Source organism: Helicoverpa zea, chromosome 6 (genome assembly GCF_022581195.2).
Source record: "Helicoverpa zea isolate HzStark_Cry1AcR chromosome 6, ilHelZeax1.1, whole genome shotgun sequence".
Classification (NCBI taxonomy): Eukaryota; Metazoa; Arthropoda; class Insecta; order Lepidoptera; family Noctuidae; genus Helicoverpa; species Helicoverpa zea.
The window spans coordinates 11,134,504-11,145,949 of NC_061457.1; the positions used below are offsets into that span (position 1 = coordinate 11,134,504).

General features: G+C 36.8%; 1 protein-coding gene across 1 annotated transcript; it reads right to left on the reverse strand.

The window, feature by feature from the left end:
* Window positions 1-1,542: 1,542 nt before the first annotated feature.
* Window positions 1,543-8,891, reverse strand: LOC124631419. Its single transcript, XM_047165799.1, has 8 exons — window positions 8,813-8,891; window positions 7,153-7,711; window positions 6,459-6,567; window positions 6,063-6,145; window positions 4,821-4,957; window positions 2,817-2,997; window positions 2,180-2,331; window positions 1,543-1,668 (listed from the first exon to the last, which is right to left on the reverse strand). Exons 1-8 carry the CDS (start codon window positions 8,871-8,873, stop codon window positions 1,574-1,576), a joined length of 1,377 nt encoding a protein of 458 aa, XP_047021755.1. The 5' UTR covers window positions 8,874-8,891; the 3' UTR covers window positions 1,543-1,573.
* Window positions 8,892-11,446: the final 2,555 nt, after the last annotated feature.

Consider the following 11,446-nt stretch of genomic DNA (forward strand, 5'->3'; position numbering starts at 1 on the left):
ACTAACTTACCCGTAACGACCGCCAAAGATGTTCAATGACTGCCGGGACCTACAGTTCAACGTACCTTTCGAGAAAAAAAATGGTACGATGCACCCATACCACACCATACACCCACAATTATACGAATACGAAACCTTTTTACAAACGTACAATACATCAAAGTCCGGTGCGTATCACGAACCAAAAAGAGCCATCCAACTCAATTTATAGTTATTAGCATAGATACGAGTCATAAAACACCAAATCTCGCTCTGCCATCATCATGATTATTTATGTAATCCATTCTCGTATAATGGGAACGCGAAATGCGAGAAAAATGTTAACGTCTGGTCCAATGGTCGTTTTATTTATCAGGATCACGGAGAACAAAATGGCTAGTGGAGATGTCATAACGCAAAATCTCGTGACAAACTAGCGCGTCTAAATGCTGGTTTTCGGGGGACGACCAAAGTTGCTATATTCGCCCTTATTCGCGCTCTCTATGGAACCGGCCCGTTATTTTCAAATCAGTGAGTCACCAATCAGTGAATACCAATCTTTGACAATTAACCCGAACGTCTCTTTAGTTCTAGTAACTGATTACGCCTGCCGTACGTTGTTTGACCTACAAGAAGGTGCCTGATCTACCCTGCTTATGGCATCTCCGCTACCTTTCCTTCCTCCATGGTCAGGATTGTAACATATCCGTATATACACGGTCTTTGTATGGCGAGCGGGCGGTTCACCCAATTTTGGGTGATACGCATAAATTGTGCGAGTTTCATGCCAGAAGTATGCATTTATTTCGTGGAAATGTTTTCCGTAGGTTTTTGATATTATACGAGAAAGTAAATAGCATTCATTTGGAAATATTTTCAGACATATTTCGTTCGTTTTGAACTTGCTTAATTTATGAAAATAAAAAAGGTCTAAGATATTCTTAAGGTATATCTATGAGTCAGTATTGGAGTTCTAGGTTCCAAATTGTATCTTATGCTGGGATATTCTGAGAGAAAAAATATGCTGAGGCCTAAATCCAGAATATACTCACCAGGGTAATTCAAGACTTACCTATGCGTATCATGGACAAAATATTACCTGCGGCTTGGAGAATATGTAGGTAATCCTATTTGCGAAAAAAAGTATAGAAGGATGGCTACAACCTTTTTGCAAATGTCCCCTTTGCATGTCACTTAGTAATAGCAAATTGACCTGTACTGTTTTATGATTCAGGTAGCATTTTTTTTTCTAGAAAAACATTGATGTACCTACCTCTAGGTATAACTACAAAAATCGTGCGAGTCTTACTTCTGTGTAGATGAACATTGTCTTTGTTAGTTTTTATATAGTTCAGCTACACGGAATCATTGAGCGCTGCAAAGCATACTTTTATTAAAACAATATGGATATAAGTAGGTATATTTACTCACACACAGATAGATCGTGAAATAAAATTGTGATTTGCCGAAAATTAAGTTCTAAGAGCAACAATATTAACGCAATTTAGTGATGTTTATACAATTTTTCGGTTATAAACATAAAATGAAACACCCAATTAAATACGAACAATTTATTAATAAACAAATGTTAATATTAGGCTTGTAAAAGGACGCACAGTGCCATCGTTAGCACCCACGACGAGGTAAATGTCCGACTGCCGCCCTGATGCAGCTCAGCTAGGCTCTCACCTGGTAAAAGGAATGGATTATAAGTACCTACAGCTAGAAAGTCAGAAAACTTTAATTTTCTAGTTAGAAGACAAAAAACATGGGAAATACGAGATGGAACAATTGACAGCACCTTTATTTTTCACTTCACAAACTTTTATTCAGATGATACCAGATTTTTCACGATTCCAGATTTGGTTGTCATAGTACGATCAATAATAATAATAAGTAATAAGGTTTGGTACCAGATATGATGTAAAAAAAATCGGTACTTGAACCACTTGAACAGATATTTGCACAGATTACGTATGCGTAGTTCTTCTTTTCTTCTGATTAAGGATCAAGACATTAAGGATCAGTCAGAGGCGTTACGGACTCTATAAGTCTGTATAACCTACCTATATTTTGCAGAAATCCATACTTGTTATTTATCATATTTTTTTTTTTCTTTAATTGTATGTCTATGTGTCACACGCGTGAATGTATTTTCTTTCTTTCTTATCTATTTTTTAATACTTTACAATTGACTTACCTTTAATAACATGCAGTATGACATGCGCAGGCGACGGCGTCGGGGGCGGCGCGCGTGCGATCGCGCACGTGTAGCGGCCCGCGTCGTCACCGCGCACGCGCGCCACGCGCAGTATTGAGTTCGCGCCATTTGAACCGAACTCGGTCCGTACACTGTTTTGGTGAAATGTTTCATATAAATATACAACCTAACAATAGAACAGAAAGTAAAATCAGTGAACATCTTAAGCATAGCATTAGCATACTCCATGTATCTTAGTCAAATAACCTTCAGAAGAAAATGAAAATATTACAGAGTCTTTTAATATGTAAAAAGTTTTCCTCTTATTCCAGTAACTCTGACTAGTCTTTAATTTAGTAGACATTCATCATTCAGACCATTCATCACTTATAAGTGATGATCTTCCGTCTGATCTTCGGTCTACTTTTTTTTACATCATAAGACAAGTTACTGTGCAGTTCTCCTTGCAGTTTTCCTAAATTACATGAATTCGGCACAATAAATTTTTTTATTCCATTCCTTTCAGTCCATCAAATCTTATCAGGCAATCAATCCATATTTTCCTTTGACTACCTCTGCCTCTCCTTAAAATCCTCTCGATCAAAGTAGTATAATCAGATCAAAGTCTTCTACATACCTTATCCCACCCCTAGTAGTGTCATCATTAAGTAGATCATCCTTCCTATACCACAGCAAGGACGGCCCCCCCTCCATCTTCAGGCCGTTGACCTCGCACCGCAGAGCTACAGTGCTGCCAACCTCACAGACTTGCTCTGATACCGCTGCGCCGGCGCCGTCTACTATGCGCACTGACACTTCTGTAACAAGAGTAGGGTTGGAATATGCATGTTAAAAAAGTGTAATAGGGAATTAACACCGTCCTGTCGCAATTGCCAATCTTATGCCCGTGGTGCTGAAATACTGACGAAGCTCTGACGACCAACTGGTACCACCATGTACGTACATAGCACCAAGTGGGATATTAAATGTTTTGCTCGGAGGTATGTACCAGCATCTCAAAAGCAAAAATGTTTTACACTGCGCTCACCAACACACATGCCCAGCGCGGTGATGTGGGCAAATCCTCCCAGCTTAGGGGAAGTCTTTGTCCATCAGTGGACGACTTAAGACTGTAACTACAACGATCATGTCTAAAACTCAGTGTTTTTAAAAGTTGTACCTATACTAATATCATAAAGAAGAAAACTTTGTTTGTTTGTTTGGTTGTAATGAATAGGCTCAAAAACTACTGGACCGTTTTTAAAAAATCTTTCACTATTCGAAGGCTACATTATCCACGAGTACCATAGGCTATATTTTATCCCGGTACGGGCAGTAGTTACCACGGGACGCGGGTGAAACCGCGGGAAAACGGCTAGTATTTTATATAGAGCAAGTAGATCATCATCATCCTCCGAGCCTTTTCCCAAACTATGTTGGGGTCGGCTTCCAGTCTAACCGGATTCAGCTGAGTACCAGTGCTTTACAAGAAGCGACTGCCTATCTGACCTCCTCAACCCAGTTACCCGGGCAACCCGATACCCCTTGATTAGACTGATGTCAATTATATAAATTTAGATATAGAGCAAGTAGATAAAAAGAAAAATTTGTGAAGTTCATAGTACCGCGCACTTGGAATCTCACCTTAACAAATAAACCAATTAAATACCTCTACCAATACCAATACAAAAAAATAAGATAATTAAGAGCATTTTAAAACAAAAGAACAATATTGTTTTCAGTTCTTTGTTACCTGAAGCCTGAAGTCTTCATAAAATATTCTTGAACAGCCACTCAACGATTATAAAGTTTGGTTTTTCAAAAATAATATTACATAGAATATAAAAGGTTTTATGTTTACTAACTGGGTTAAATTAATGTGTAATTAATCCCAGTTACGAAGTGAAAAGTTTCGACTATGCCTGTAATATTTCCTTTATATTCTTAAAAAATATTTTAACAGCACAACTTTAAGATTATGTGTACTAAATAACTTTATACTTTTAATATATTAGGAGCTTTCTCTAGTTGTTATTTAGTTAACTCACCTGATTGTACATCACTTGTTTCGTAATTTTTTTGTCTTAAGATTTCGTTAAATTAGTGGGGAACGGGAAATTAGGGAGTATTTGACTAACTGATTCTGGCAGATCATTTGGCTAGTATTACTATGTGGTATTCAAGGCTGTTTTTGAAAGTCACGTTGGCTATCGCTACTGACAGCAGTTTGTCTGTACATTGTTGGCGCTGATAGTTACGCGTGGTTGAAAAACATTTTTTTAGAACTGTTTTTATTTTATTATTGCCTGTATGTAGATATTAGCCTAGATTAACTTAGTTTATCCGAATGTTATTATTAAGACAGTTTGTTTTACCTCAACATCTGAGACATTTTAATTACTAATTCATGTGATCTATGTTTTTAAATAAATTTTTATTTATTTATTATATATTTTTAGCAGGGACTTCCTACACAAAATACACCTGAAAAAAATCCCCTCATTTTGTCCCCATGGCTTAAGATCCTTTTTGTGTGCCCTATGAAAGTTGTAGTCCAGTCATCTCTTCATCTTTTCTATGCCCTACCCTGTCTGCGTTAGCCGTCTGAAGTTGCTCATAATAACGACAGTTTCTCACTCACCAGGCACCCTCAGCGTGACCCTCGCAGTCCGAGGTGGGTGCGCCGACAGTTGACAGTCGTAGTGCGCTGCGTCAGTCGGACGGACCTCCCGCACTTCCAGCCGCCATATGTCTGGAGGTATGAAGCGGGCTGAGTACCTGGTAAAACCAAAGGATTAGATATTGATAACACAAGTATGTAAAAGAAAATTACAGGATAATATTTCAATAGCACTCCAGTATTGGAAATTATGGAAAAAGATCTTGTTGACACTTCAAATAACTCAAAGGATAGTTTTATTTCGGTTACATGTTAAGCATTGTGATTCAATGTAGCCATGCTGCCTTCGTGTGGCGTCAACGAGAACGATAAATATTCCACGCTTTTCAAATTATTAGCTAGATGTTAAGTTTGTATGTATTTGAATGGAAACTCAAATCATATAACTATCAAAGGAAGAAACACGTGTACTGTTTAAACACCTCCCACACGCAAAGTCGATCATTCACAGAATTTTGCCTTATAACAAACTTTCAAAAGAATTCTCGAGGAGCGCTCAAAAATTCTTCATCATACATAATTTCACACAGTTTAGAAAGTATACGAAACTCTGTTTATCCTAAAGGAAGGGAAGCTCGCTTATTTATATTTTCGTTTCACCAACTTTGTAAGGAGTTTATTCAAGAGCAATATATTATAAAGTTTCGGGGAGCTGTCTAGATAATTGAGTGCAATAAGTGTTTTTGTTTTATTAACTCGTTAAAGTTAGTCTTACTACCCCGTTGAAATACGTACTATATAGTAGGTACTAGACACTGAACAAGATCTCCCGTCTGATGTTGCCAACACTGCTTTACAAGGCTCTTTAGAATTACAAAATAAACGTCTGAAAAATGATTTTAAAGTTGGTTGTACATTTATGTACATTCTCTGGCTGCTTTGATGGTTGTAATCATTACAATTTCCACTTTAGACGCTGTCAGGCAGATTTGAGAATACTTCTGATTTATTGAGCAGTAGGTTACTCATAATTTGTCATGATATTTACTCACAAACAAATAATTATTTGATTTACTATGTCGTGACGCTAAAATAAATGGTCTAATCGAGTAGGTCATATTTAAATGTGAAAATCGCGACTCCCGTTTGCTGCGCTGGCAAGGTCAAAAAGTACTTAAAGTGAGTTTTGCAAAGGATATAATCTCCTTCTCATAAATGACTTTGTCGGCAAAAATTTACTACAATATAAAACTATGAACAAACCTATCATCAGCTGTGTACTGTTGTGTACCCGTGGTCAGCAGCTCCATAGGATCTTCATCGTTTTTCCGCCGCACCCAGGAAACCTGAACAGTATTCATTATATTGAGCAGAAATTTAATTTTGTAATGCTAGAAGAAATATTTATTAAGAAAATAGCTAGAAAATTATTCAAGATGACTAATGAATTTTAGTAGCACACAATAATATTTGTTACAAAAAAATCGAGCACCATCGCGATTATCATAGACGCTGGATTTTTTTCCAACATTGATCATGTGATAGTGTAAATTTTTTGCGATTATGTAATTCAGTAATTACCTACGTAAGAAAAGATAGCAAACAGTCCACAAAAGAAATTGAAAGCAAACAAATCATAACAAGAAACATACTTATTACCAGTTTATCATGAAGGGCGTCCACTTTGCAGTCTAAATGAGCGGTAGATCCGACCAAAGCTTCTATCTCGGGCGCCGCCGCCGCGTAAATACTGTTGCCATTCCCCACCCTGATTACATACAAATTGAAGCTAATTAACAGCATTTCGACACAAATATCTACTCAAACAAATTCTAAAGTTCTCTCAACAAACATTCAAGGTGTTTTCCAACTTCAAAGTTCGACTTGTTTACCTTAAATCCGTTTGCGAAAATATTTAAAATGGGGTTTGCGACATTAAAAATACAAATTGAAGAAATTGTTTCCAAAGTTTTCTTTAAATAAAAATATTTTCGTGAATTCCGTGCGAATTTTGTATGCGCAAAGTTGAAGACGTTTAAAATTTCATATTATTCAATTTCGTCATTACAGTTCTGCTCTTCGTTAAGTCAACAGAATTGAATTAATTTTGGCACTGGCCGTTCTGTCAAACCATTAGGCGAAAGCAAACAAGGTTTGTTATAAAACGCCTGACGAACATTAATGTTGGTTCATCATTTGTATTGTAAACAAGCATTGTGATGAAGTACTCATACAATGTTTTGTTCAGGCTCTACAGATTTCATTTATATGAAATACGATTTGGGTATTACCGTATTAAATTGTTTATTATTGGCAAATGTTTTTCGTTCAACATTGGGTTTTGTTTACTTACTTCTCATTTCTATGTTGATGTGTATTGGAGTATGTATCGAAGATGTAGTTTAGAAGTGGGGCACTGGAACCTGTCTCCCCAGGCTTTCTTCTCCTCTCCATCAACGAAGGTGGATGACTTGAGAGCAACGACGAGCCAGTGGCCTCAATATACCTCCTCGTGTCAGACGTAGTGACTTCTATAAACGTTCGAACCACATTCACAACCCGTCTTTTCCTATTCTTCTTCTCATCTACCTCGTCCACATTATTTACAATAACTTTAGCACCCTCGTTTGGAAAACTTATATTTGTTTTGTTATCACTGTGATCAACATTCAAACAGCATTCAACTTGATTCTTATCTACACTTGTGGGATACTTAAGATTGTTGTATAAGTTAAAACTGTCTGTGAGATTAACACTAGAGTAATTAAAGTTTTCGACAAGTTTGCTTTGATTATGTAGGTCAAAGTTAGCATGTAACATTTGATAGAGTTTGTTTATAGTTGGTTGTGAGCCGGTCTCTTGAAAATTGTTGGTTTCGTTCAATATCCTTGCGGCAACGTCGGTGTCGGTGCCTGCAAATATAAATGTAAATTTTAGACTCGATAAACAATCAAGTATTTGGGTTTGTCTGGAAACTGTAACCTTTTCGTTGGAAAGTAAACTGGAAGTTTTCTATTGTGTTTTAACCACTTTAGGTTCGGTTCGGCGCGGCGCTTCGCTAAACATTGCGGGAAAAGGTATTTCGGCAAAGATGTTTCAATCTAGCTTGAAGTATTTATAGAAGTCGTAGGTATGTCTTCAAAGTCAAGCAGCTTTTCCATTTAAGTTGAAGTACTCACTCTAAGTTCAAAAACAATGTACCTCTTAATCACATTATACAAGAAGCTTCTATTTCAGCTTAAAATACCGTCATGCAATCGGATAACAGCCCGCTTTTAAAACCTCGCAGCAGTATTCCCTCAAAGAGACTTCCGCAGTTTATAAAAAATCTCTCTAGGAATTAAAATATAATAAGGGCACTTAGAAGTACAAGTTGAAAGCTCTCGTAAATTTGCAATTTAATTTGTGCGGGGACGCGTAGAGAAAATTATTTTTTAAATGGCCGACAGTTTACAGGACGGCCCTTTCAACATGCTGGCTTCAAATAAACAATTTTGGACAACGTTGAGTTTGTAATGCTCTCGAGGGCATTTGGGATCTTTTGGCGAAGTGTCATTGACGATGAAATAAGAGAAAAGAAACGAGATTGAAGCGAAACATCTGTGAATTATGTTGAAAAGAAAATTGAATGATATTGTGTGTAAATTAGATCCTGTTAGAAATTGGCTGGCGCTCTAACATTTTTATATGCGTCTATCAATTATGGGGTGTCGGGGTCAAAAAAAAAAGAATTTTCGATTCCTAAAACCTGCTTGATCAGTGTGTTATATAACTTTGCTTTATGTTATACCTTCGTTTACTGCAATTTGTAGCATATCAACTTGCTATACCATAATGATTTAACAAAGTTAATAAGAGATCAATAAAGTGAGGACTAGGTTCTTCATATGTATGCCATTGCTATACTTTGCTGAGGTTAAGAAAAACCATGTCTGCCTAATATTGATATTGAGTAAAGATATCTCCCTAATACATAAAAATATAAATACTACAGTGATTAATAATATTACAACCTCTACAAGGCAGGGCAGCTAGGGCTGCGAGCAGGAGCGCCGCGGCGGCCGGCGCGCACATCGCTGCTACATCATCATTGACTCTGTAACAAATATGATTATTTAAATTATCTGCCAGGTTATTCACAACCTTATTTATCTCTACCTATGGTGAAAGGGTATGGTGAATTATCAATGAAAGATAGGTTAGTTTTTTTGGGCCCTGGTTTGGTTACTTGATTTTTCATTTGATTTTAACACATTTCCAAAGGGTCAAATATACATAAAGATCTTGAAAACATATATACAAATAATTAGCCTTTTCAGGCGATCATCACACGTAAACGCGCTTCGTGGAGGCAAACAAAATCAAATCGCTAGAAAAGATTTGGATTAAATAGAGGCTATGAGATTCACTTCACCACATAGCGTGGTAGTGCGCAATACTGTGTGTAAATTACATAAGGGCCAGATGTATTTTTTACATTGTTAGTAAGAATATTCAATGTAACGTATTTTCATGTTTCACATAATAAACAGAAAAAACCATTCATCATATTCAACCACATTATTCACGACTACTAACAGTAATGTTATTACCGGTACCAAAAAACACTCTCCTTAATTTGTCATGTTTGGGATTTAATATATTTTAACATATTTGTAAACAACGTGAGGCCTTCAGAAGATCCCATAGGAATTTTGGGGTACATTGTGTTCAAATCACGGAGTAAGGAAAGATGAGCGGAGACACCATAATACAAGTGGGTCAGCGCCTCTAGGACAAATACCTACGTACAGTTTGCATGACCAAAACGATCAGTTACGAGTGAACTAACGAGGCATTCTTTGAGACATCTGTCAACGATTTTTGGTATAACAAAAAATTATCGGGACCAAAGAGGGAGAATAAGGGCCAAGACAGAAACATTCCTTGTCCCCCGCACACCTGCATTTTGGCGCGTTACTTTCTTAGGAGATTTTCTTTATGACACCTCCGCTAGTCAATTTGTTCTCGTTGGTTTGAATGTACGGCTCGTATTGGGGACACGACAATTTTGAATACTCAATGGTACAAATTCCACGTGTATTGAAGATTGGATATTTTTACGCGACTGCCTATAGAGGATATATCTTTATGAATGAAAGTTCTATTTTTGGATGTTTATTTTATATTTCATCATGTGGACACAGGGAGAGAAATTAATATGTATATTATTCAAAGAATATTGATGAAGAATTCTGGAATTTCATCCTGAATCTTCATCAATTTTGAAGCTGAGTCTGATTTTCACTTTAGATATAATGTGCGATTTCAAGATCATTCTATATGCGGGGGCTAGTTATTAGCAATAAGCTTATTCTTTAGTGAGTACCCAATGATGTTGTTAGTCTGTAAGAGTTCCTTAAAATAAATTAATACAAAAACAAAATTCAATTCAATTATGTTGTGATAATACTGTATCCTGCAAAAATAAGATTCAGCTTAAATGTATATATGTCTCCGTGTGAACGTAGCGTTATATGGGTGTTTCCAAACACACATTACTCATTCACCAGAGCCGGAACAATTTTAGTTGTTTCGTGACGCGCATTGCAGTGGCCATAAAAATGTTTAGCTTTCTTTTTCTTTCTTTCTTACTACAAACCCACTTTTCTTTATTTTCGCTATCGATATTTGGACCACATTTCTTGACTTTTATTACCTTCGAATTCGAACTTACGTCCTTTGACTTTCAAAACTTTTGAGCAAAACAAAAGAACATCTGTTTACCCACCCAATCAAAACAACAAACTTGAAATATCATTTCATCTTCACTACAAAATAATAATTAAAACATCGCTCTACAAACCGCAACAATGATTAAAACGTTTAAGAAAATAACAGACTTTGCGAAGTTCCCAGTTCCCAGTAAATGGAGCGAAGTGTTAATTAAATGCCACCAGTGCTTTAAGGCTTGGACCACACTGGACATGCTTGTACAAATTGGCCTTACAAGTTGGAATTGCCCAAAAGTTTGTGGAACTTTCGGAGCACCAACAGTATCAGGTCGCTGGCGTCCTTTGTAAGACGAAGTATTAAATTGAAGGCATTGTGAATTTAGCGGTATTCATATGGAGCTTTGTAGGTGAAAATACGGAAAACAAATCTTCAAAAAGGTTAAAAAAATATATAATTAAGTAGATCAATTTGAGTCTAAGCATTGTCTCAAACTACATTGGAGCTGGCTTCCAGTCTTAAAGGATGTAGCTAATAGCTAATAGCTGCATGAAGATGTTTCCATGGAGCGACTGGATTTGACCTAGTTGAGCCAATTACTTAGGTAACCCGGATTCGGTAAGACTGGTTCAGACTTTTTGGACTCTAGCGTGATGTACTCACAAATGACATCCGGGTACCACAATTATGACATACGAAGACACCCATCCAAGGACTGACCGTGACAATTATTACTTAACTACACACAAGCTTCCTACTTTCCTAGACAAAAAATTATGTGTATTTTTTATTTCTTGCCTGTATTTGCTATGCGCAGAAGTTGTGAGCGATTGTACACCTCCTTAGAGACCAGATTCAATTCCAAGATTTAAAGTATGTGGGCTATTGATGTAAGCTACATTATTTACGGTCTCGTCTGCATCAAAGGAGTATTT